This window comes from Labrus bergylta, chromosome 4 (genome assembly GCF_963930695.1).
Source record: "Labrus bergylta chromosome 4, fLabBer1.1, whole genome shotgun sequence".
NCBI lineage: Eukaryota > Metazoa > Chordata > Actinopteri > Labriformes > Labridae > Labrus > Labrus bergylta.
In genome coordinates, this window is record NC_089198.1 from 32463832 (window position 1) to 32491097 (window position 27266).

Below are 27266 nucleotides of genomic sequence, written 5' to 3' on the forward strand. Positions count from 1 at the left end.
TCCTAAAATGTGTCTCATGCTATTTGAATGTTTGAAGATCTTCTCTCTGAAGTGATTGAACACTTCACCATTGGACAAATTTATGGTGCAAGTTCAGAGAAGTGTTCAAAATCAAAAGAACACAAAAATATGTGACCTTTTTATGTTTCCTCAAATATCAGATTTCTCTCAACAGAAATATGTAAAACTTTTCTACATGTTACTTTTACAAACCTATGCAGCCAAGATCACAACGTTCTGATTCACTGTTGATGCCTTACTGAAAACCTGCATACCACCAACTGTTTAATCATGTTCACTGATATCCTGGTATTCTTTTTATCCTCTGATTTTTTTAAGTTGGATCAAAGCGAGAGAGAGAGGAGGAGGAGGAAGAGGAGGAGAATAGAAGACCAGAGAGTTCACACACGCATCCATTCAATAAAAGACTACGACTGAAACCAACAATGGTAAACCTTAACAAAGATGCTAAACAGACTTGAGCTTTATTTAAAGCTTTTCTAGTCTTCTGACTACTCAAAGTGCTTTTAAGGCCCTGACACACCGAGGAGATCGTTGGCCGTTGGTCCTACAGTAGTTGGACAATCGGTGAGCGGTCGTCGCTCTAGTTTTTGCGGTGTGTCCGGCTCCGTCGGCCTTTTATTTTTTTGGCCGATTCTATTTTACCAACTGAGCCCCAGCCGCACCTTTGCCCAAAATTTTCTTCAATATATAGATATAATTTAATTTAATTGCCTTTTTAATCTTAGAACCATCAGTAATTTAATTCATTTTAACTTAGATCTGTAATACATATACTTCTGTTCATGAAGGCACCCTCCCTTTTTTTGGGAAAGATGTCTAAAGCCCCTTTCAGACTGCCTTTTTTCACTAAAGTGTTGTAACTTGTGTCTGTGTACATTCATATAGATTCTGCCACGGTGTTGTAATGGTGTCCCAGTCTGTAAATTCACATTCACATTTAATGTTGCAGGAGCTCCACATAGACACACACACACACAGCGCTGCGCTCTCTCTGTGCTGACTTAGCTGAAACCCTCTCACTTCTGTTCAATATGATCAATATTAATAATATCAATATTTATTTTTGAGCATAACACTGTTCATTTAAAACCAGGATGTGTTATTGTATGCAAAGTTAGGCTCTAATGAATGACTGATTTGATGTTCTGTGGGACAGCGAGTCCATGCCTACATGCTTCCCTGAGGGAGAGAGATAGGCCAAAGGGAGAGACCCCCTGTCAAAATAATCACTCTTGAGAGCTGTGCAGGCATTTTGGACTTTTTGTCGCAGCACATCAGCTTATTGTTTTTGTTATAGGCATGTGGTTTAAAACCTTACTTGAGAGACAGTGCAGAGGTACTAGTATTTATTTCCATCTTTAAAACCAGAAACAACAACCTGACAATCACTGAGGTACAAGTTTCTTTAGCCTTCATGTTCATCATCTTGGGAAGGAAAGTAATAGGCATCAATGAAGAAATAACTTTTACAATCAGTTGGAGCTTCATGTTCACAGCTTTTCACTCTCTCTTATGATCATTGGAAACTGAATGTCTCAAAATTGCTCCCCTTGATTTTTCTTCCCCAAGCTTGACATTCTGACAGCATTCATGTCCTACTGGTTTTGGGAGAGTAGTTATAATCTGATGTGAAGCATTTGAGTAAAAGTATAAAGAACAGGTATAATGTATAATTATGGTTATAATGTAATCATTATTTATTTCAGTAGATATTTTACATATTGCTCCTTTAATGTTCAGAAGTGCAGTTGGACAAGTCTAGTAAAAGGGACTCTGCATTTAATGACTGATTTGTTGTCTGCCTGTATTTCTGCCTGTATTTCATGTATTACAATTCAAAAGTGTAACTAAGCATGGTATAATGAGGTGAATGTTTCCTGAATAAGAGGGCCAACATTACATTGTTGCTCCCAGAAGCTGCTGTACTTAGCAAACTTTGTCTTTTGTATAAGTTTGTTTTTATGTCACTGTTTTATTTATTTTTTCCCTAAAATCCGGTGTAACCCACTTACCTATTTGTGATGTAAAAAGTTGGCTGTGTCTGATACACTGGTGCGACCAATACACCAGTATAAAATGCACTTTTATATTCCAGACTTTAAAGAATGTATTTTTATGTGTTTGTCTTTTAATCCATTCATTATAACTTCACATGATTACTGCTCTTTGTTTCATTTCAGATGGAAGGAGAGCTGAGTGAAGAGGGAGAGCAACACGATTCAACTGATGACAATCAGGTTGGTTACCAATCAGTGACTTAGGAGGAAGGGGGTGGGGGGGTGGGGGGTGGTCAGACTTGAAAATCAGAGTCCTGCTGCAAGAAGTTTATGACACCACACATGGGGAAAGGTTAGGGCGGCTGTGGCTCAGTGGTAGAGTCTGTCGTCTCTCAACTAGAAGGCTGGGGGTCGATCTGGTGTCCGGTGGTGGTCTTGGGCTTTGGAATATTTAATACTGATGTTCACTTTACACAGCCACTGCCGCCATCTGTGTGTAAACGGGTAGGTGTGATCTGAGATGAGAGAAGAACACAGAGAACATGAACGCTACTTTACTGACTTTGAGGCTTATTTTGAGTCATGTTCGTCAGATACAGACAGAACACTCAGGGATTTCTCCATAATGAAGGCTGTCCACGTCTCATGCCCATGCTTGTGCTTGTGCACGAACTATACCATGCTGAAGCACACCTCATCCAAGCGTGCCAGGGATAAGGAAGTGTAATGTGATTCAGAGTGCTCACACTTATTTATTAACTAATTTAAATGATCATATACACACTTTTTAATCTAAATAGTGTAAAAACTACCTCATGTTTACTTCACTAACCACTGCACTATTATCGTATATTATCCTATTTAGCCTTGTACATATCAGTCTTTGCTTATTTGTTTATTTTTGTGTGGCCCGGGTTCGCATCCCTCCCGTGGCCTCTTTCCGCATGTCGTTCCCCACTCTCTCTCCCTGGTTTCCGACTCTATCCACTGTCCTATCTCTCTGCATTAAAGGCACGAAAGCCCAAAAATATATCTTATAAAACAAAAACAACAACACATTATTATGAAGCGTGTTCAGTTTCAGCGTCTCAGAGAGCGAGAGAGAGAGTTATGCCATTAAACTCTGGCATAACTTATTTCTCCATAATGAAGGCTGTCTGCGTTGTGTACCCACGTGCTCATGCTTGAAGTGTACCAAAGCCAAGGAAGTGTACCATGCCTGAGCACAGCACGGAGCGGTCACACTGGCCAAACGAACTTTACGTTGAAGCACGGTTGAAGCGTGCTTGGGCACTGTACGGATGGCCAGTGTGACTGTGCCCTAAGTGTCAGTTAATGGATTGCTTTTTTGTATTGCAATCCACAACAGTAAAAACATTCTTGTTGGATTGAAGCTCATCAAACCTTATCCTTCTGTACATAAATATCAGAGGTTAATTTGAATCAGTTGGAGATCTCCCAAATTCTCTACCATCCAAGGTTCCCTCTCTTCGGAGTACAGCCATAGATCATGTTTAAGATCTGAAAGAATCACATTTAGTCAAAGGTAAATTTAACATTGTAACTGTAACTTTACATATAATTATTGTTTTTTTTGTATCTGAAGCTTCATATTGGCCTCAGATTAGAAATATAGTTGAAATGGATCGAGGACTATTCACTCTGTATTTCATCACTGTTTTTGAAGGAATCTTGTAATAACTTGAAAAATATGTTAAGGCAAGCAAAATATGTTTCCTCGAGAACAGTGCTTGCCAAAGTGTGGGCCGCGACCCCCTAATGGGCCGTGTGGGTACTGCAGGTGGGCCGCGAAAAGCCCTCCACCAATTTAAAATAAAAGAAATATCACAATAATGATGATTTTCCATGAGTCAACCCTTTAAGTGATTAGTAAGGTGTGTCATGACTATTCATGGACATAATGTTGAGTAAACTTTGGTGTCTATCTACGATCATGTTGTAATGTTCAATAATTTACCCCTACTGAAAGTTATAGCTGTAGTCATAGCATTTTTTTATAATGGGCCCTGGAGTTATTTTGTTTTTCAAAGTGTGCCGCAGCAGTCTTTAGTTTGGGAAAGGCTGCTCTAGAATAAATTGGTGTGTAGCCTCTGATGAAAAGATCTATCTTCATCTACACAGACTAAAATCTGTTTTTTGAGTAGTTTCCATTGCCAGGAAAACACAAGATATTTTTTGTGAAATGTGATTGTATTGCTAAGTAATAAAAGCACCTTCTGTTGGGTAAAACATTTGATAATGGGTATATTTTTGCGATGCAGGCGCTTCCTGAACAGGGATTTCCTGGAGTCGATGAAGACACCGAGGAAGAAGTTGTGTCCCAAATGGACGCCTCTCATCAGATGTCCTCTCAGGTCGTGTCTGTCATGGTGATTGACACAGACAGTGAAAGCCATGAGAGCAGAGAAGGGGAGGAGAAGCAGGAGGAGGACGACGGGGAAGAGGAAGATGAGGAGGAGGAGGACGACGACGAGGAAGAAGTAGATGAGGTGCTGTTTTGTTTTGAAATGTCTCTAAATCAGGGGTGCCCAAACAGTCGATCGCGATCGACAGGTAGATCGCTGACTCATTCTCAGTTGATCGCGAGATGTTTTGTCAATATAAAATACAATTGTAAAATAGAAAAGTTATTTCAATTTCATCTCATTGCACTGTTTCCCACACACGATACCTGTGTTGGGAGCCCAAGTATACTTCCGACCTGTTTGTATTTCATTTTTCATTTATTCATGAATTTGCTGTGTGCATGAGAGAGCGAGCGGCGGAGATAGATAGAGAGAGAGAGAGAGAGAGAGAGCGCGCGCGCAAGAGAGTGTGCAGGCATGTGCAAGGACGTGCAGGTAAAACCGGGGGGGTAAATGTTTTACCAAAAAGTCATATATAGAAACTATGCTACGAGTATTAAGCGCATTTTATGAAGCTGCAGCTACTTTTCTCTGCTCCTCTCTGCTGTCATGACTGTGAGCATCGCGGGGCACAAGGCAGACCAACATACAACGCAAACACGCACGCACGCACGCACACACACACACACACACACACACACACACACACACTTGCACTGGAGCGCCAGCCACCACGCGAACCTTTTTACTTTACTTTTAGTGCTACAGCACACAGTTGATCCGTGATCTTTACGGACCGAGGCAGGAACACACGTGACCCGGTCAAACAGTCGGTTGGACTTTACTCCGTTCACTCTCACCGTGTCTGCAGCTAATTTAACAAAAGCAACATCATCTCACAGCAGCCTGCTGTAGTCTGTGAACATCTCCACACAGATTAAAGTTGTTTGTTGTAAACTAAATTAAGGGGAAAACATATGTGATATAAATACAAACGTAATATTAAAATGTAGCCTACCCTAAAATAAGAGTTTAAAAAAAAGTATGTCGATATTGCATTATTTTTTACAGAACTCTCATTTATTATTTTCTGTTTGTTGTGTGAGTATTAAATGCGTTTGTAGGCTGTTGGTAACGGCTATGGCTCACTATGTGGACTGGTAGATCTCGGCAGACTGGTAACTTTAAAAGTAGATCTTGGTTCAAAAAAGGTTGGGCACCCCTGCTCTAAATGCTTTAAGATTTGATCTTTTGCCTTTTTGAGTAAATTAACCAGATTTCTGTCTTTGGATCAGTATGTGGAAGAATATGACGATGATGAAGATGACGACGATGCTTGTGACAGCGGAATGGCGCGACAGGAGGACGCTAAGGAGGAGAGCGGGAATGCAGAAGAGGAGGAACCATCGGAAGCCCCAGAGGCTGAGACCAATACATGTGGAGCGTCTTCAGGCTCCCAGCGCCCCTCTGAGCCGTCACACAGCAGTAAGCCCCCCTGTAGTCTACGTTTGTTTTCACCGCTCCTTATGTTAAAAAAAACGCCTCATGTGACTTTTACTTTCCTGTTCCAGGTGAAGGCAGCAACAGTACAGCATCAGAGCCCGACCCTCAAAGAGAAACTTTACACCTCCCCCCAACCCCCTCCTCTCTCACACCCTGCCTGCACCACCAACGCAGGTCCCCACACTCCGTCCCCCCACGGCTCCATATTCAACCAGCCGCTCCAGAGCTGGGACCCCCACACACACAGGTACTCACACAACACACACACACAGCATGCTCCTGATGAATGGGTTATCGCTTAAGACCTTTTTAGTCGAGCTTTTAACTGAATCTCATTTTATTACATTTTGAACCTCCTGTGTTTCCTCATTTAGAATAAATGATAGTTTTTAGATTGTGGGCTAGGGGTGGGGGGGGGGGGGAGTCATGTTGTTGCTGTTTAATGAAATGCTGATGTAAAGCACTTTGTGATACATTTGTTGTATGAAAAGTGCTATACAGATAAAGTTTGATTGATTGCTACCCATTATCCAAGATGTTTGAAGGACTTTGGTTTTATGAATATTAAAATTGTGTTTATTAGAGAGCACTTTCTGACTGTAGTGAAATGTGTTTGTAAGCAGAGACAGTCATCTCAGCTGCGCAGACCATCAGTGGGACGCCAGCTAACACCTGGAATAGGCAGTATGGTAAGAGACAGGATGTGTGTGTGTTGGTTTTGGTGTCCAAGTTGAAATGGGTGCTTATAACGTAATTCTGCACCTGTTGTGACGATGACTGTGTTTGTGTTCTAGCAACATTTCTTTGATGATGACGACAGAATGGTTCCCAGCACTCCCACTCTGGTCGTACCACACCGCACTGATGGCTTTGCAGAGGCTATACAGTAAGATCTAAGTAGTCATTCAAGTCAGCTGCTGATGTGATAGAAAATATCAGTCCTGCAGAAGAAGCAGAGCTCACACTGAAGATGTCTCTTGTTACCATGTTTAAAGATAAAGTAGTAGTAGTTCTCCACTTAAAGAAAAAAAAAAGGAAACATATTGAGCCGTTTAAACCCTCTCACGTTTCCACTTCCATCTCTTCAGTTCTCCTCAGGTCGCAGGTTTGTCGACCAGGTTCAGGTTTGGACCTCCAGAAGACCTGCTGAGTCAGACATCAGGCTCCCACTCTGACCTGGGACAGTTGGCCTCCCAAGGAGGTATGAACATCCATGAGCACATGCAGCTGAGCCAGGCGCAGATTGTTCCATTATCGTTCACTTGTTACACTAAAGAGTGTGTGTGTGTGTGTGTGTGTGTAGGTCTGGGAATGTACGAGTCTCCTCTGTTCCTGGCTGCTCATGATGAAGATGGAGGAGGAAGGAGTGTCCCCACAACACCTTTACAAGTGGCTGCACCAGGTAAGACACTCAGTCTGTAATTAATAAATTCAATGTGTATCTGTTTTTTTTTATTGAAAATGCTTCAACATGTCCCCTCTGTCTCTGTCAGTGACGGTCTTCTCAGAATCTGTGCCCTCAGACAGCGCTGACAACATGGCATCCCAGTCGGTTCCCATGGTAACTGCCACTGCCGGGATGGCTTCTGGTGGAGATGATGGAGATGAGGTCTTCATGGAGCATGAAACAGAAAGGTGAACAAAATGTAAACCCTCTCTGACACCAACAGAGCTAAAGCTGCACAAAGGGAAAACCCCTGTGGTGTACTGACACACCCGTTCCTCATATGTTCGTGTGTGTTCTTAGAAGATAACAACAAAATCATTGTTCCAGAAATGTAACTTATGTGAGGATGGAGCCTAATGTAACTGCTTGTTCTTGTTCAGTCCTGGTATTGAATCATCTCTGGAGAGCCAAACAGACATGGAGTCAACAGGACAGCAAAGTGATGATGCATCATTACCGTCTACTAGTCAAGAACCTGGTAATGTGTTTTAATGTATTGCCTTTAAAAAGTAGAATTTAAACTCTCTTTGCTGGATTTTCATCATGAACTACACCTAACATTTTCATTTCAAGCGATGCTTTGATTTCAGTTTGAAATATTAAATAAATAACCACAAAATAGTTCATCAGATATACACTCTGTCCTTAGAAAACATATCCCAGCTTCAATAGATGAGCATATTTACAGTAGAGACCTCGTCAGTGAACTATGAGGGTAAAAAACAAAAACAAATAATCGTTCATTAATCGTAATCGAGGTAAAATGTTCAATTAATGGTGGTATTGATTTGAGGTCGTATCGACCAGCGCTAACTAGCTGCACCTGAAAGCCTCTCAAAAACATGTTAGACCCTGTTTTTACACAGTTCACAAAATCAGATTAAAACTTGAATGTTTAGGGTAAATTAAATCATAAATCACTGCATTCATATAAGAAATTAACAGTTGGTCAGATAATCCAGAACAACCTTCTTCTCTTCTGTCTCCTCCCAAGAAGCTGCGTTTCTAGATTGTGAATTCTATATTTCCTTCCTCTTTTAAAAACAAGTCACTGTAATCTTACATTGTGAACATTTAAAAAAATTCAGTAAAATGATTTTTAGTGTAGTGACAAGTTTTATCAACCAACAGTCAGCCCTTCAATTGAGTATGACTTCAAGCATTCATATTCTACTTCAGTTATTCTATCATGCTGTTTCCCGGATTAATGACAACCCTCCTCACTTCTATATGTCACATAGTTGGTGCATGTACTGGATAAATATTGAAACTGCTATTTGAACAGAGGGTGAAAAATAAAGAACCCCTCTAGGCTCTATTTACAATCCATTTTAAGACGTTGAAAGAAGCTTCAAAACCTTTCTGATGTGCAAAAACAATCCTTTTAAATTCCTCGGCTCAGGGTTGCAGCCTGTTGTGGTTTTTAAATTATTCTCATATTATTCCTGTTATTGTTAGTAATACCCTGTCTTATCTCTCAATGTATCCATAGACACCATCATTGTTCCTCAGCGGCGCCTGCCTACCACTCTACCTCTGATCAGAGGGAGCAGAGGAGGAAGGTTCAGCCGCAGAGGTAAGTATCTGAACCAGTCGACTCAGTGTGCCAGTAAAGACGATGCAGGTCTACAGACCTTCATCTGATTCATAAATCCTAATCATTCAAAAGGTAATGATTAGAGTATTTAAGTGAAACAGACAGAGAGCAGCAAACACAAGGGGTGATTCATAACATGAACAGAGAGATTTAATAATCTCAGTTATTCACCATAAACACGTTTTTCTCTTTCAGGAACGATGTATCATGGAGGAAGGGGAGGGGCCATGGGCAGAGGGGGCATGAACTAATGATGATCCCCAGTCACAGCTTAGGCTTCTCATTTCATAAGATTATAAAATGTGTTGCTTATTTCCTTAATTTTTATACGTAGTGTTGAGACTTTCAAAATAACAGTTTCTGATTAGTTGAAGACAATAATCCTGCTATGTGAGGGGTTATAAACCCTTTGTGTTTGCAATGCTCACATATCTCATGTTATAATCATGTTTTCTTTTTCTGTGTATTAGATCTGTCCTGGTTTTACTATTGACAGTTTGTTCACTTCCTGTGTCTTTGAACTGGTCGTACACTTGTTTTATTAATAAAGTTACACAATCTGTAATAGGGATATTTTGTTTTGTTTTTCTAAGTAGATTGATTGATATGATGAGTATCAACACATCCCCTCCCTGTTATCAATACCAGCATGTCCATGTTTGGGTGAATAAAGTGCCTAAAAGTGGCAGCAGTCATTTAGGAAACACTCGACACACTATGCTACGTGTACAACCCGGGCTGCATCTGAATTGCCAAGTACATACTCAATCTTTCAGTATGCAGTAGGCAGTATGCAGTACGTACTATCCATGCTGTATACTGTTAGTACCTACTATTCAGTATGCACACACAGTAGGCAGATATTTGTCCCTACTTAGTCTGATTCATTCAGTAAGGAAGTGACGTCATTTACGTTTCCTGAACCGGCCGCATCCACCCGTTTTTTTTGTTTTGTTTTGTTTAGCTTTATTCAAGAAGAGTAATGCTCATATACACTCAGGTAAACAAAAAAGCCAATATCATAATGTAAATCAAGTAAAAGACAGATTAAATAACTAAATAACATACAGTACATAAAGGAAAGTACAGATGAAAGACAGTAATATACAGAATATAAAATAAACCAATAAAGACACATTTAAATAGTGACATCATTATTTAAATAGAGGGAGAAAGGTTTTATAATAATGCAGACATTTGTTTTATTTTCTGTTGTTAATTAAAAGTAGTGATTTCAGTCGGGACTTTAACTCTAGATTAAAAATTGATTCAATTAATCCACGCTCGTTTGTTTTGATTTGGAGGCGGACGTGACGTGACGATTTACGTTTAATTTCGCACAGCATTGTGGGTAAAATACAATTCATTTCCTGAAAGCACACATCCGATCCATACTGCATGAAACCAGGAAGTTAGTATCCATACTGAAATGTTCAGTATACTGAGGTGGACACAAAAAATGCATACTGAATGACCACGAAAGTTCAGTATACTGAAACTCCATACTGAATAGTACGCACTGCATACTGAACTGTGGATATTCGGAAAGGGCCATGGTGTTCCTTTTTTTAGTGTGGCTACTACAGTATCACCTTTTCCATTAACTGAAGCCAAACATTCACTGGAAACTATTTAATAAATCTGTTTGATAAGGCTCCTAATAAACATAAAACACAACATTTTTATTAAATTCTATCATATAAGAAAATACCTCAAATAACAGATTTGTTTCACTCCTCCCAGTTAAAATGGTTACCACTGGGGTTTTAAAGGCTGTTAGGACTTGGTTCCTACTTTATTTTATTTTTTTCATAAGAAAAAGTAACATAGCCGTGGGACACTGTGTTAAGTTGTGATTGGTCAGTTTATTGATCAGGAAATGACCTAAGCAGACACCTTGGAATATGGTATTTTAACAAATTCTATGTTTTAAGCACCTTAAATGGAACATATAGCTGCTTTTCTTTAATTAATAATGAAGAACTTCTACATTATTTGTAGTTTTTAGAATGTTTGTTGGACAAATATATCACCTTGGGCTCTGGGAAAATTGTTTAGATTTTTGGCTACTTTTTCTTTAAAAAATGTTTGTGGAAAATAAATGAATTACAAAAACATATTTGTTAGCTTAAAGATTGAATAATAACACTGCCAACAATAGAAAATAGTTATTCATGAAAGAGGTTTTTATTTATAAGAAAAACTCTTTACAGCTGAAAGATTTTCAATGTTATTGCAGGATGAAGGGTGAAGCAGTTTACATTTGTGATATTTGAGTTTAAATGCAGAAAGTATCAGGAGTTGTTCTTTTCTCCTCTTCAGGGTGTTCCTATGGGCACTGCAGCCAAACTTTGATGGAGTTGGTCGGTTGGGGAGGATTTCTATTCTGAGCAGCCGTGTTGGGTGCCGCAAGAGCAGGGCTGGAAAGGGGTAGAGGTGCAAAGGCTGAGTCTGGGTCAGGTTTAGCCAGAGCTGGCAGGTTACCAGAAATCTTGATGTTGAAGAAAAGAGCTGTAGAGAGAGACAAGGAACACAATTCAGCTTCACTTTCAAAGAACGTGGAGAAGAAACATAAAACAGTTAAAGGCTTTATATGTGATTTTTCACACTTAAATGTAATATAAATCAAGTATATCCTCTGAAAATAACTCTGAGTCATGACTGTCTACAATGGGTGTAACACCCGAGTCCCACTGTCTGTGATGTTTTCAGAGTTTTCAGAGTCCTATCTTCACTTTGTTTACATCGTTAGGACGGCCGGCTGACTCCTCCCCTCGTGTATAAAAGTTGTTTAATTGAGGGACTAGAGAAAAGAAGAATAACATACTGTACTCACTGCTTAACTGTGTTTCTAGATCACGCTCATTTCAGGTAAATTTACATGCAGTGTGAAGATACCAGCATAATAAAGATCACTAGCATTAGCATGCTAACACAACAATGCAGCGCGAGTTGTTTTGGTTTCAAAAAGTCGCATATAAAGACTTTAAAATGGAGAAATGTTAATCCTTTTCTCTCAGTGAACATTGAGTTCATCATTGATTTTTGATGACAATGAAGGAATGGTTCTTACATCCAGAGAAGACGTAGTGCTGGTATGGATCACTTCTCCGAGGACTGGGTATAGACAGAGCAGAAGTGACCGGGATGGGGAATCCCTTCAGAGAGGATTTGATTTTGATCTCTTTACTAAGAAGAACTTCTGGATGAGAGAAATAAATAACAGCATTTAAAATCTCCCACATTTAGTTAGTTGGAAACAAATTCTATAGCTATTTGAACTGTTATTACTCTCTAATGTTTAATGTAATATCAACATTTGTTACAAACATTTTACTTTAAATTGGATATGAATTGAAAACTGAAATGCTTGATAGTGATTTGTCATTTGTTGAGCAAGCTGCTGAGACGGGTTACTCACCAGCCTGGAGAGAGAAACGACTCTGTCTGTTGCCGCAGGAGGGAGTGCTGCCTGATGGGAAGGTAAACCTCTGAATGACGTCACCTAGTGGACAAAAAGGGTATAGCTCTCATTTGACATTTCAATAAAATCGAAAAAGCTTAGCGATGCTCACATTCAGGGTGCTCACTAACACGAGAAGCAGCTCTGATTGGAGATTGAGTTTTAACTTTTGGGTGTAGTATTTAACTCAGGTTCCACCTATACCTTTCAATAAAGCCTCTTACCCACCTGATACTCGAGATAAGGTTAAACAATTCCACCCAACTGCATTTGGGTCATGAGACCATTTCAAACTCTTTCAGTTTATTTTCAGTCTTGTGGAATTACAAACCGAGAACACAATCAGAACTGAGAAGGCTGTAAAAGAAAACAACAAGATCCTGATTTTATTTCGAATCCTACTAAAGGCTTCACACTTTTCTTTCAGATAAAGATTGTAGTTAGGGCTTACTCAGGCCTCAGACTGCTGCTGGGAGACCTGAACAAGGTGCACCCCCGTATTCATTCATGTTATAAACATCATGTCACTAAATACTAAATCTTCTTGTCCCATTAGTGTTACTAACCCTGAATCTGGATGATTCTGCAGACAGCCTGCTGCCATGGCCCTGCCTGACTCCAACTTCTACAACTATTACTCTCAGTCTTAAGTTGCCCCACCTTCACTTTCTCATCGGATAAGGGATGTACTTATCAACCTGAAACTTGAGAAAATCAACCTGACATTCTTTGGCAAACCCTCCACACATGTACAGGATTAAATAGTGAATTTGCTTTGCCTTGACCCTCGACACATTCTATCTTCTGACCTGGTCGTGCTGCTTCTGGCTTTTTATTTATTATTTTATTTTTATTCCACCTTACCTATACATCAGAATATTATTATTAATACTTAAGTGTGTATATTTATGTTTATTTTATTTATTTTTCACCAAGTGTCTCAACAACTAGTCTTTCATCTTCGCCGTCAACAGAATATGGCGAGGTAGTGAGAGTCTTTAGACGTGAATGACAGCAAGGGGGGGGTGGGATCTGTTTGTATTAATGTGTGTAATAATTCAATAAAAATAACTTTGAAGAGTTACTATTATACCTGTCAACGTGCTGCAAAAACAGCTACACGATGACAACGGTCATTATCAGCCCAAGGTGCCCCTGAGCAAGGCATCGAACCCCCAACCGCTCCCTGTGTAGCAGCCCCACTCTGACATCTCTCCACTAATGCATGTCCACAGGTAAGTATTTCAAAATCAAAAAAAAGAAGTTTCTTGCCAAATGTTGCAAGTGCTTGCTCATGTTGGACTTTGTAAAAATATACTGAAACAACAGTCTAGTGATATTAGTCTAGTGATTTGGTACTCTACAAATACAGATTGATTGATTGATCTCTACACTGTTCTTTTGGCCAGTAGTCACCTCTTGAGCTCTTGAGATTTGGAATCACGTATCTGAATCCCTCGTAGCACCTCTGTTTCTCTGTTTAACAGTCATTTTAAATTACCTTTCTTAAAGAAGAACACAGTCTCAGATCTGCTCCTGGTGGCAGGCGCTGCCAGTGCAGCACTGATGCTTCCTGTCAGACCTGGGAACTCAGAGGCCAGAGGTTTAGGGAAGCCCGGCTCCATCACCATGTTTTCATCCAGAAGCCAGTACTGGTCTCCCTGGAGCAATGATAGGAATAATGATAAGGGAAAGTACTCACTGCAATATATACTGTAGCGGTCGTTTAGAAGTGAGTTTTTATTGTGAAAACAAACAGGAATTTCCCTTATATAGAAAGATATCTCTCTCTCTGCAGCTTGTGACAGAGAAATGGTCAAATATTCGTTGGATGACAAACAATGGAAGAACTTAAATTCAACATATTGAGATTTTAAAATGAAAGGAAAAAATATATTTAGATTACACAAACGTGCAGAATCAATCAATGTTAGGTGGATAACTTGACTCATTTTCCTGAATGTGCTAAAACGTTACAAACGCTCTATGTGCTCCTGTAACAAATTGTTTTGTAGAATTAGAATAGAATGGGTGTGTTTGGATATTTTCTACTGTACTTGTGGAGGTATATATATACATGTGTGTATACGTATATATTTGTTGTTATTCTATATATGTATATTTTTTATATTTCAGGCTTGGCACAGTACATTTCGTTGTACTCTTGTGCAATGACAATAAAGTCTATTCTAATTCAATTTTTTAATAATAGCTTGGATTTATATAGCGCCTTTCAAGAAACCCAAGGACACTTTACAGTAAAAAGGGGGGCACTAGGAGACAACAAAAAATAAATAAGAAAAAACAAGTTAAATATTTAGTTTTGTCAACAGTTAGCCATAAGAAGGTTCAGGTTTAGTACTGAAGGTAACGTTGTGGTTGTGTTGACAGCAGCAGTTGTACCTTGATGATGTAGGTGTTTCCCTTACAGTTGCAGCGTGTGAAGATGGTATCGATGGGAGACGGGACGCCTAAATTATCCAGGATATTCTTTGGACGACCAACTGAGCGACTGACAGGATTCACTGACCAGAACAGCTCACCTGCAAACGCAAAGGAGAGCTTCAACAGAACTCCTGAAGCCCTCTTTAGAATCCCATAACTGCAAAAACCCCTCTGTTGTTGAAAACTTATGATTAACTGCATAGTTTCTTTCCTGGCATTGGGTTAGACATTACTTACACTAGAAACTTGAAATAATAATGTGCAACAAGAACAAAAAAAAAACATCACAAATTCTAACCTTTAAATATCAGCATGGTCCCATTGCTGAGCACCGTCAGTCCATTGATGGGAGAGTCACTGCAGAGGTTCTGATCAGCAAATACTCCTTTACACAAACACAGTTTATTGTTCACTGAAGGTGTTTAAACAGTTATCCAGAAGCTTATTCACGTATTAGTAATGGGTTCATTGATCAAAGCAACACTTTGACTGACTACTACTTTTTTACCCATATGTGCTTTATGAATCCCATACTTCAAGAATTTGAAAGCCATTTACATTTATTTTTTACAATGTGGGAATTCTGTGCACTTGTCAATAACTAAAACAAAGAAAAGGACATGTGTACATGTAAAGATATGTAAATCTACAGTCTTACCTGTCACTGGTCCCTCAGAGTCTTCCTTCACTAAAGACTGAACAAAGGCCTGCGCTACGTCCTGCAGGGTGCTGGGTCTGGGGTCTGCAGGGCCTGCAGGGTCACTGTAATCTTGGAACAAAACACACTCCGTTTCATCATTATCAGAATCAGAATCGGGGTTTATTGCCAAGTACTTTTACACATACAAGGAATTTGACTTGGTGTATTGGTGCTAAACAATTAATAAGGAAATAAAGCAGAACTAGCAACAACTTAAATAATACAGTATAAGAAGATATTACAATATATAAAATAGAATTTAAAAATGTAAAATATAAAAAATTAAAAACACAAAATGTACAAAAGGTGCAATGTAGGAGCTGTGCAGTGGTGATGTCATAATACATGTAATTTATCTTTTTCAAAATCTAGGTGCACCTACATATCTAGAAAATCCATTATTATGTTTTATGTATTATTGTATTTAAAAAAAAGTTGTATTTGAAATGAAAGCAGTCATTTTTTAATGTTTGATTTACCTTGACTTGGTGCAGATGGAGCGACTTCCCCAGGTTGTATCAACAGATGGACGTTCAGTGTACCTCCATCAGCTCCTGAAGCAGAGGGACGGACAGGAGTGTTGCTGCCCTGAGACTGAGCGTTGTAGCTTGGCAGAGATGAGCCTGATGCTGGTGATTCTGGAGCTCTACCATGAAAGGTAGGGATGTTTCTCACACCTGTCGGAGAACAATGTTGTTTGAATCATCTTTGGAGTGAAAAATAGTGATTTAAAAATAAAATAAAAATATTATCACAAACCATGTTGAAGTGGAATGGATGGATTAGCGGGAGCGGTCGGGCCAGAGGAGCTAGCAGTGGATGGCTTAATGACACCTGATGTCCTTGAACATGGAGCCCCAGGGTACTGTGAGCAGTGACTGCGTGCTAAACAAAGAAATATGTTTAAAACAACAATATAAGCATTTATCAGCCCATCAAGGATTCACTTTAGTATTGTGTTCTCAGTGGTTAAAGACTGGATCAAATTAAAAATATAAAATAAATAGTTTGATTAAGTATTCAATATTGAAATGACACATTTGTCAGTGAGTAAAATACCTGAGAAGGCGACACTGTGTGAATGATGAAAACTTCAAAGACACTTAGTTCCTGAGTCCAAAACTAATTTCCCTAGTGGGACAATAAAGTGTATTTTATGATTTCATAACTCTGACCTACCCAATTTGACACGGTCTTAAAGTATCTCTGTGACATATTTTTTTTTTATAAAAGTCTATAAATGCCCTGTGAGGAGTCTTTATGTGGTTGTGAAACAGGATGAAGTTAATAGTGATACCTCTTTATGATCTTTAAAAAAACAAACAAGGCCATCAGCATGAAGATGGTCTTTTTCTACACAGTTCATTTAAATGTCAAAAACATTTAATGTAAACACACTATACAGCTTTTTGTAATAATCCACACTGAGTAAAATGATAAACTGTGTTGTGCCCTCTGTGAAGGACATTTCATATTGTTTGAGTTAAGTTTTGTTTTTACACTGCCCCCTCCTGGTTGTTAAAGTGAACTGAGTAGTATGAGCATGTGAGACCTTTAAGTGCTGTGCAGAGTGCAGACAGCAGGTTCTTCACCTCCTGCAGAATGATTTTCCACTTTGTTGCCATGGGCACTAATTGTCCATAAGTATTTATTATTTTGTGTTCTTTGGTGTACAGAGGCAGAATGTACGTTTTTAAGTTGTTTCTTTTTAGGCGATTGGATTTTAATAAATTGATAGTTAGCAGAGCAGTAAGCTAGCAGCATGACTAAGCATGTTCGGTTATGTAATTGTTTCTTGTGCCCTATTTTCTGTTTATTAGTTTCTAATGTACTTTTGCAATTTGTGCTTTATTACAGTTTTACAAGAAAGAAAGAAAGTAAATAAGAACGGAAATACTGTGTTCTTCAATAAATAACGAGAAAAGTTACGCCTTGTCATTTTTTGGAGGACTTACACTTGTTAGCTAACTGTCTAGCTCTGAAGATAAGCAACTCATTGCAAGGACAGTATAAACTGTCTAAAGAAAGGTGTATTTATATTAATCAGAAAACACCTCTGTGATCAACACAAAGAAAAGAGGAGCCCGTATCCGACACAGACCAAAAGTTATGAACATTATCATGTTAAAATACAATGTTGCCCACTTTAAAGCCTTGAAGTTGATATTTGGATATAATTCAACTAACCTGTGTACCATTCCTCACTCTCACTGTTGGAGCTTTTCTTGCCTCTCTTTGATTTGCGTTTCTCTGAGAAGGTGGAAAAAAAAACAAGAACAAGAAATAAATACAAGTATGTGAAAATGAACAGAGAGAGATGTATTTTAACTTAATTTATTTTACTTTTTGATTATATCTGAAGGACTTTGTGACATTGTTTAAAAATGTTCTGATTGAGTTTATTCAAAAATGATTTGTAATCGTTATTTATTACTTAAAAAGCAAATGAGACAAATTAATCTATTTTCAGTGTTCCTCTCAAAACTTGGTAAATTAGCATACATCCTTCCAATCGGAAGGTTTGATTACACATCAATCAATCAATCATTATGTGTATAGCCTCAATTCATTACAAGTGTCAAGAGCAGATAAAAGCGACTTGTTTAAAATAAAAGGGATGGGGGGGAAAAGGCTACATTTTGGTTTGGACAGAAATGTTCCAACACAGTGAAGTAAAAGCTCCACCGGTAGTGAAGGAAAGGGGACTTTTACCTGAAACTGCAGACCTCAGAGCCTGGACGGTCCTCGGGTGTGAATATGCCACATTTGTATCTGTGGAGAGCAGAACAGGAATTTTACTTAGTGTCTGAAAACTGTCAACTTTTTAAATCAGGATAACTTTTCTATTTAAGACATTCTCTTCCTGAAGTGCTAGAAGATGTATTTATTATTTATCCACTTAATGGCTTTATATGTGATTTTTTGATCCAGCAGATGTCGCCCTTGAGCACCAGCATGAAACCAAAACAACTCGCGCTGCATTGTTGTGTTAGCATGCTAATGCTAGTGATCTTTATTATGCTCGTATCTTCACACTGCATGTAAATTTACCTGAAATGAGCGTGATCTAGAAACACAGATAAGCAGTGAGTACAGTATGTTATTCTTCTTTTCTCTAGTCCCTCAATTAAACTACTTTTATACGTGAGGGGAGGAGTCAACCGGCCGTCTGGGCAATGTAAACAAAGTGAAGATAGGACTCTGAAAACTCTGAAAACATCACAGACAGTGGGACTCGGGTGTTACACCCATTGTAGACAGTCATGACTCAGAGTTATTTTCAGAGGATATACTTGATTTCTATTACATTTAAGTGTGAAAAATCACATAGAAAGACTTTAATACTGATGGATGAATACCTCTGCCATTATTGTGTGACTGTGACATGACGTGTAAAATGTGCTCTCAGATCACTAGAACAGCACTATATAAAGCTCAAGAACATTTATCATTGTTGTCATGAGGAATATGAGGAGAACTCACAGGCCAATAATCTGTCAGTTTGTTGCATGTCTGTCAGTGTGGTGTCTGAAATAGTAAACTATAGTGTATTTTATACTGTATCTGCTTACCACAGTATCCCTGGTAGTCATGACAACAGGTGTTGTAGTGGACGCACTCTGGGTCACACTCACACAGCTGACCGCGCCTGAACGCCTCGCCACAGCGACCCCTACAGGACTGACCTGAGAACAACAGCCAGGCAAACGGAGCATTGTCATCATAGCATTATTATTGCTTTTAACCTTGAGTGGTATTTTTCCTTTGCAAGACCCTGCCCACCTTCTTTTCTCTAGCCCCGCCCCCTGACAACGGGGTCCACCTGATGCTGGTATTATTTCTCCTTCAAACACCAAGACTCACCAAGGAACGGGCAAAATAACCTGATCACAGTAAAAACCATCACTTCAGCCCCTGCTGTTGAATAATCAGCTCAGCCCCCCCACCCCATAGAAAAACAGTTTCTGTATTTACCTCGTTTTAAAAGTCTTATTTTTAAGATGACTTCTCATTTTACTCAGGATTTTTTTAGGTCTTTTATCAGTCAGTCTCGGTGCTTACTTCTTACTTCTTCTTACTTTTTTTTTTTTTTTACATGACCCAACATTTGAAGCTCCGTAGTCATGACAAAGGGAACACACCCGATCTTGTGATCTCACATGGTTTCTGTGTGGATTATGTGAAAATAGCATCTTTGACCACAAAGCTTCACTCCTCTCTCCTGACCCAAACACCCTACCACTGATGCACTGATGCCAAGCTTTTGTCAAGCTTTTACGACTTTCAACAGATGTCATGTTAAGAGTAAAAACAGCTCCACCTTGGACTCTTCAGTATCACACTTATCTTTTAGGTTCGATAACCGAGTCAGATACAAAACGCTTTCTCTCTGCTGTGACTGAATCAGGAAATAAAGATTTACAGAGCGTAAGAGGGAAAAGTAAAAACAGCTGCTCATGAACTCTTTATATGAAGTACAAAATCAAAAAAAAGGAACAAACACTTATTTTTCACAGCTTCTTACTGATCATGGTCATAAACCCAGAATCCTGTTTAAATCAGTAAAATCTGTGATTGGTCTAGCCCGATGTTGTGTCCTCAACAGAGAAATGTGGACCACTTCTCATCCACCTCACTCACTAAATGAAAGAGATTTGTCCAAATGTGAACACTGTTAAGGTAGCCTTTTGACTCGTGCTCTCCCTCATCACTAAATCTCTCTGGCAGCTCGAAGAACGCACTGTTTATAAAACATTCATCTGCCTTTCAGTCTGCAATCCTACTCGTTTTTAAAAAAGCGTAACTATTAATAACTGCTCTCTGTCGTCTGGGGTTTTAAAAATCCAACACTTTACACATTTTTAAAGAAACCCTCTCTTGATCCCGATGCTTTCTGTAAACTCCAAGCTCCCGTTTCATCTAAGTTATTAGAAACAAAAAAGAACTCAACTGATTTATTTTATGAATAAATCTCAGTCTGGGTACTGCTCCAGCACTAAGACAACCCTGGTCAAGGTTTCCAATGATTTACTGTTTGCATCTGATTCTGTGCTGTACTCCATTTCTATTACAGTGGACCACAATGTGTTGATCAGCTGTTTGAGGAACACTAAACTCTGTATGTTAAACAGGTCTTCTATAATGTGTAGAGATGCCCTTTCCTTCTGTGCTCCTTTTGGGGTCTTACAGGGGTGTACTTTAGGCCCCCTCTCATTTACTGTTTACATGCTAACCCTAGGTGAAAACATGTTACATTGAAGACACACAAGTCTATGCCCGCTTTAAACTCAGCTACACTAGACAATCTGAAGTCTTTGTTATTACCCCATCTGGATCCTGTACTAGCGTCATTAATAATCTCTCATTCAGTCTGAGTGCTCTATTTAATAATGTTTGCAAAGAGCAACCCATGAGGTCCTTTCACAGCTTTCTTTTGAAAGCCAGATGAACAGAGTAATACAACTCATTGCTTTCTCCTGCCGACTTAAAAAAGTTAATTCATTATTTTTCACCCAGGCTCGACTACTGAAATGAACTTCATTCTGTCACCAGCAAGCAGAACTAGCAAAGACTACAATTCAAATAAAACCAAACAGCTTATAAAACATGGCAAGAGAAGTGACACATGTCACACCTGTCCTTACTTCAGGAAATGATTTTAAGATCTTATTGTTTGTTTTTAAAGCCTTAAAAGGCCAGACCAGCTTGACTGCTCCTCTAGCACCCAACTAGTATTTCATAAAACTCTGCTGGTCATAAGACGCGAGCATTGCAGTTCGTGCCTGATGGCCGTGGAACTCCCTATCTGAAGATCTCACTATTCTCTTTTTAATCACTATAGGAGTCACTTTTTTCTACTGCCTTTTTCCTTTTTGAAGATGTTATTGTTCTTTTTTACCAGATTTCCTATGGTGTATGGTTTTTTTTTGTCTTATTTATTGGTGGATTCTGTTTTATGTTATTATTATTGTAGAGAGATGGTCAAGGAAAGAAAAGAGTAGTCAAAATGAGGCTAAAAGATCTTTAAAAAACATACTATTTGTCTTTGGCTCCTTTTATGACATGAGGAAGGAAGGATTCATATTTACACTTACACATTAATAATAAAAAATACATAATTGCATAATTAAATTTCACACTCTTATGGAATATTTGTATTGAATGCAATCTTTTTTTGTAATGTTATAAGTAACAGCTATTTCTAATAACCATGATTAGAACATTGTTTTTATCCATCGGTAAAACTCTTCTAGTGACGGTCTTACCGGTGGAGCAAGTCGCCTCAAAGTCGTGGCAGCACTCATTATGTTGGAGGCAGCTGAAGTCACAGGTACACTGCTGGCCTCTGGTGAAGCTCTCACCACAGCGACCCACACAGCTGTCTAAAAAACACAGTGAAGGTGTTTGAACAAGCAAGAAGTGGGCTGTGGATGTCTAACAATGATCAATCAAACACACACCTTTAGACAAGGTATACATGCATCTCTGAATATCAAATATTTATTATAAGATATCGCAAACATGATCTGACAATAGATGATGATGTCACAACCTTATTGAGAGATAATGTCGTTTTAAATAAGGCAGAGGCTCACTAAAATATGGGACAAGATTAGTTTGTTAGTCAGTAATCCAGGCATTTATAATTATTATATTGCTATGAGTGAGCTAAATCAGAACGGCATTAAAGGGTATTTAAAATACAATGTGTGTATTTCCAATACTAGAAACATGAAGTAGAATAAAGTTAAGGACATGTGTCTTACCTGGTCCAGTAGCAGCCGTATAGGTCATACCAAAGCCAAGCAACAGAAGCCACAGGAACATCTTCATGATCAAGACTTTGCTCGTGTAGAATCAGAAACAGAATCAGTCACCTTCTCAGTGTGTTCCCTCTCTAGTCTACTTTCAATCAGTCAGTCATCTGGTCTTTTATATCAGAGAAAAAGGCAGCAAGACAGAATACCTTTAATTACTCATACAAACACTCTCGTAACACACCTACCACTTCAGTGAAACTGCCCAGATGTTTTTAAACTTCCTACACAGCAACTCCCACACACACAGTTTAGAGACAGGGAGTGTAATGCAACTCATTTATAATACTTACATAGTGACAGTAACTTCATCAACATTTTTTTTTCTTTGTTAAACAACATTTTATTACTGGCTTCGCATTTTTTATGTTTATAATGTTTTTCCAATTTTTATCACTATAAGATAAGATAATCCTTTATTTATCCCTCAACGGGGAAATTTACAGTGTTACAGCAGCAAAGAGCAAAGATTGCAAACAAAAAAGTGAACACAGTACACAGTTTAAATAAAAAAAGAAAAATTAAAAATGTACAAAAAATAGATAGATACCAGAATATAGTTTTTTTTTTTAAATAGATCAGCTCATCCATTCTCATCCATTTAATAAAGCATCTTTTTTTATTTATTTTTTGGGGGCTTTTTGTGCCTTTAATGGAGAGACAGGACAGTGGAAATCAGGGAGAGAGAGAGAGAGAGAGAGTGGGGATTGACATGTAGGAGAGGAGCCACAGGCCAGATTTGAACCTGGGCCGCCCGCTTCAAGGACCATAGCCTCCATACATGGGCCACACGCATTAACCACTGCGCCAGCTGCACCACCAGCGCCCCATCTTTTTATTCATTTTTATTTAACCTTTATTTAATCAGGAAAAAGTCTCATGGAGATTAAAAATCTATTTTACAAGAGCATCCTGGCCAAGACAGGCAGCAGCACAATTACAGGGTTTCAGACATAAAACACATAAATACAGGAATCACAAAAAGAACCATTCATCAGAATCTGTCATAAGTCATCAGCAACAAAGCGATCAAAAAGGGCAATACGAGTTATCTAAAACATCTACAGTCAGATATTTCTGCCTCCAGATCATTAAGAAGACCTTTAAAAACATTCAAGGAAACCAGCTCCCCAAGATTTAAAGTATCTTGCAACTGATTCCAAGACGAGGGAGCAGCATACATCTTTAAACAATTCATCAACATAAATAAATTATTACATTTAAGAACTTTATTATGAAGAGAATAGTTAATACCGATGAAATAGCAGCCTCTGCCATCAGTGTGTGAATGTGGTGTGAATGGGTCGATGTGACACATGGTGTAAAGCAGCTTCAGTATTGTAGAAGACAAGTCCACTTACCATGTATAACTACTTTGAGGTCGACATGGAAGATGTTAATAAAAGGGATGAGGTGTTTGAGTCATTGAAAACTGATGTCATGTGGTTTGAACATTTTGTGATGTTCAATTGTTCAGGCCATAAAAAGTGTCTACAGGAATAAATAAAAAAAGTAATAAAGGAATAAATGAGGGCCAGTCTGGTGAGGCATTTAATGTGGGTTGATGTGGAAAGACTTTTTTTTTAACATTATGCCTCACAAAGATCAGGACACATAAGAGACTAATCCAGAAAAATGGTTTTCTAACACGATTGAAGTATCTTGTATTTTAAATGAACAAAAGTTTTGTACACACAAACTGACAAAAATATACCAACACATGCATGAAAAATGTTTTATAATGTCCTGGTCAAGGCAGCATTCTTTGGTCTGCTGTTTCCATAAAGACAACTGCAATGAAGAACAGAAAATTACATCTCTTATCCAACCTAAAATCACAACCACACACATCTTACAACCACATCTCATCATATCCATCCACAGAACAAAGCTTTAGTTAGGGGTGGCTGTGGCTCAGTTGAGAGTCGTCGTCGTCTCTCAACTGGAAGGTCAGGGGTTCGATCCCCAGCTCTTGCAGCTACATGTTCGCTGTATCCATGAATGGGATTAGTTACTTCTGATGGTCACTTTTAAATAGCAGCCTCTACCATCAGTGTGTGAATGTGTTGGTGTGACCTGCGGTGTAAAAGCGCTTTGAGTAGTTAGAAGACAGTCAGCAAACAGAAAAGATCTGGCATGGCATCTGTGTTTAAGCTCTGCACAATAGAAAATGAAAAGGCAACAGACTTTGAAAACTAAAGGTAGAAAAGTTAAATCAGGTTCTGACTGCAGCAATCCAGTTCACCTTCATTTGATGTTTAAAGTGAGTTAAAACCGCTATATTAGAAAGAAAATACAGAGTTATGCTGCTATGGAGGCCAGTTTAATGCAGAATCTAACAGACAATTAAAAAGAAGAAAAATGTGTGTTTAAGTCTTTAAAATTATTTCAAAATATTGATATCTTCAATATGTTTCCCTGTCAGCATAGTGAACGATCATTATAGTGGATAAAACACCTTAAGAATGTGACAAATCCCCTCCACCATTTTCAATATCTGTGTTCACTGAAAGCAACACATATACATCTTTTTGCATAACTGCTGGTTGGACCCAACTCTGGATCACTCTTTCTGCAAACCTGGAGTAAGGAGTAGGTCAGCCTCATGTATTCAGTCCTTCCTGGAGTTTGGATTTATGGAGGTTCCTCCACCCATAACGCAAGACAGAACATCTTCTTTTCTAACATCCATCACACATACTCCAGAAAAGATTACCGTACTGTATATCTTTTTTGACAACAGATTAATTCCCCAAGTCTTTTCCTGTACAGACCACAGAGCATTGACATATCGGATCATGCCCCTGTTGTGATGTCATGGCTACTTCCAAGTGCTCCGCAGCCCACGAGGCACTGCATGGTGTTTCAACTCAACACTTCTTTCCGATAATACATTTGTCAAGTATATAGAAGACCAAATGGCCTCTTCTCTTGAAATTAACAATACTACAGATGTCTCTGCTCTAGAATACAGACAGACAGTGGAGATGTCACCATAGACTCGGGCCAACTTAGGAAACACCCTTTGCTGGTAACCCAGGGTTACTAGTGCTGTTATCCTCTCACTTTTATTATTTAAATATTGAAAATAGTGTAATAAATTGATGTAAGTTGTAACAAAATAGTTATCATTAATAAGACAATTAAACTAAAATTATATAATCCGATTCGTTTAATGGGTAATTACCACACAACACCAAATCAGTACATTAAATTGACTTTTTTTTTTGCCAAATACTGAAGCTACGTCTGCATATTTCTCATGAAGCACAAGAATCCAACTGACTGCAGTTTCTGCACACACTGCTGAAATCATGTCTCACTGTTTAAGTTTCACAGTTGAACTGTGAGTATCTGTAACTTAAGAAATCAACAGGAGACACTGTGGTGCAGTGCGTGGCAAAATCATTATATTCATGTACGAATGAACACAATTATTTTCTGCAGGATTGTTCTCTCAGTCCTTATCTGCAGCTGCAGTATCCTGTTTTACCACTTTAACTTCATCATCACACCTCATTATATTGGACCGCCTGCACTCTGCGCTTTTGTGAATAAGAATGGTCAAAATTAATTTCCCCCTATGAGCGCTGAGAGTCGACAGCCTGTTGCAGCAGCTCTGACTCTTTTTTCTTTATTTCGTCTATTTTCTTGCTTTTATTAAGCATTTTTGCACTGTTTCGGTGCCTATGGTGGGACACTGCTGCATTATACTATGCAGTAAAACGAGAGCTTTAATACAAGAAAAGTGCTTTGATAAATATTGTTTTTGGGTATTATATGCAAATAAACATATGTGATCGGTCAAACCACCTGTCAGTCTTAATGTCATGTTGACTAAATTAGCCAATCTAAAATTAAACCCGCCCACATTTCTCTGTGTCTGAGCAGAATCTCCAAGAGTAGTTCTCTTTGGAACGAGACGGAGTGACGGTGGCTGCGTGGAGTTACCTTACATGAGAAAAAGTTCATAAAATAATATAAGTTCATATACCAAGTTACCGTTACTGCAGATAGGAATTTTAGGTTCAGTATAAAACAAGCAGAGACAAATAAATTCAGTCAAAATTCTTTATTGATTTATGTTTCTAATTAACCTAATGGGCATTTTATTGATTGTGGGAGAAAACCGGAGCCCCCGGAGTAACCCAGGCTAATGTAAGATGGAGATGAGATTTATTTTTGTGAAGTTTTATTTTATAGATCTTTATTTTTCTTAGGTTGAGATAATATACATTATTTGATTTAATGCTAATTTCATTTATATTTACAATTTGTACTGTACAAGAGTATCTGTTTGATATGATGCACTATGCCTTTAAGATTACCCATGGTTACGGTTTGACGAGTGATATTGCTTTAAGACAAGTGAGGTGTTGCTGTTGTTTGTTGGGCAGTCTTGATATGTTATGCTTTGTTACGGACGGAGATTAAAAAAAAAAAAGTATGAGACGCACAGCAGAAGTTGTTCCCGTGCTTTTACTTACCCACACCCGAATATATATTTTAAGTATGTTTAGTATTATAGTTAACGGCAAGACAACCGAGGATAATCAACATCATCCAAGAAGCGCCGTTACACTAACTAATGTTCACCATATTTCCCCCCAGGACCCACCCACCCACCGCGACCACCCTGCACAGGTGCCTCATCAGCTACATTTACTTATATTTTCATAGCTGCAAATTCTTCCACATAATTTGAATTATTCCTCTTTAAATTGCCAAATTTTTGGAGTATGATTCAACTTCACAGACACCTTGACTTACATGTCAACCTCTTCTGAGTTTCATTCTACCATCTTCCAATGGACTTTGAAGCTGTACAGACAGGAGTAATCAGGATTCCCCCAATTATTCTCGACCTGCAGCTTCACGTATTTGAAGATTTTGTTTTCCTTACTAG

General features: G+C 38.6%; 2 protein-coding genes and 1 long non-coding RNA gene across 4 annotated transcripts in view; 2 read left to right on the forward strand and 1 right to left on the reverse strand.

Annotated features, from left to right (window-relative positions):
• The window catches only part of LOC109980128 (nucleoprotein TPR), a 38910-nt gene extending 29787 nt beyond the window's left edge, over positions 1-9123 (forward strand). Inside the window, exons 43-54 of one of the 2 annotated variants that reach the window (XM_065954389.1) lie at positions 340-449; positions 2205-2261; positions 4304-4531; positions 5683-5872; positions 5959-6137; positions 6514-6579; positions 6685-6776; positions 6979-7091; positions 7194-7292; positions 7384-7525; positions 7718-7815; positions 8830-9123. In XM_065954389.1, the coding sequence (XP_065810461.1) occupies positions 340-449; positions 2205-2261; positions 4304-4531; positions 5683-5872; positions 5959-6137; positions 6514-6579; positions 6685-6776; positions 6979-7091; positions 7194-7292; positions 7384-7525; positions 7718-7815; positions 8830-8981 (1526 nt within the window). In that variant the 3' untranslated portion in view covers positions 8982-9123. Of the gene's footprint in view, positions 1-339; positions 450-2204; positions 2262-4303; positions 4532-5682; positions 5873-5958; positions 6138-6513; positions 6580-6684; positions 6777-6978; positions 7293-7383; positions 7526-7717; positions 7816-8829 lie in introns of both variants that reach the window. The other variant, XM_065954388.1, reaches the window with a different exon arrangement.
• A 1976-nt stretch (positions 9124-11099) lies between these two features.
• On the reverse strand, positions 11100-22456 carry prg4a (proteoglycan 4a). The gene is made up of 14 exons (XM_020630041.3): positions 22310-22456; positions 21809-21925; positions 19115-19228; positions 18255-18314; positions 17730-17792; positions 16302-16427; positions 16022-16219; positions 15501-15611; positions 15141-15227; positions 14801-14940; positions 13899-14058; positions 12356-12439; positions 12008-12136; positions 11100-11445 (listed from the first exon to the last, which is right to left on the reverse strand). Exons 1-14 carry the CDS (start codon positions 22374-22376, stop codon positions 11264-11266), a joined length of 1638 nt encoding a protein of 545 aa, XP_020485697.1. The 5' UTR covers positions 22377-22456; the 3' UTR covers positions 11100-11263.
• On the forward strand, positions 12131-13481 carry LOC136179098 (uncharacterized). Its single transcript, XR_010666382.1, has 2 exons — positions 12131-12417; positions 12954-13481. It is a non-coding gene; the product is annotated as an uncharacterized lncRNA (long non-coding RNA).
• Positions 22457-27266: the final 4810 nt, after the last annotated feature.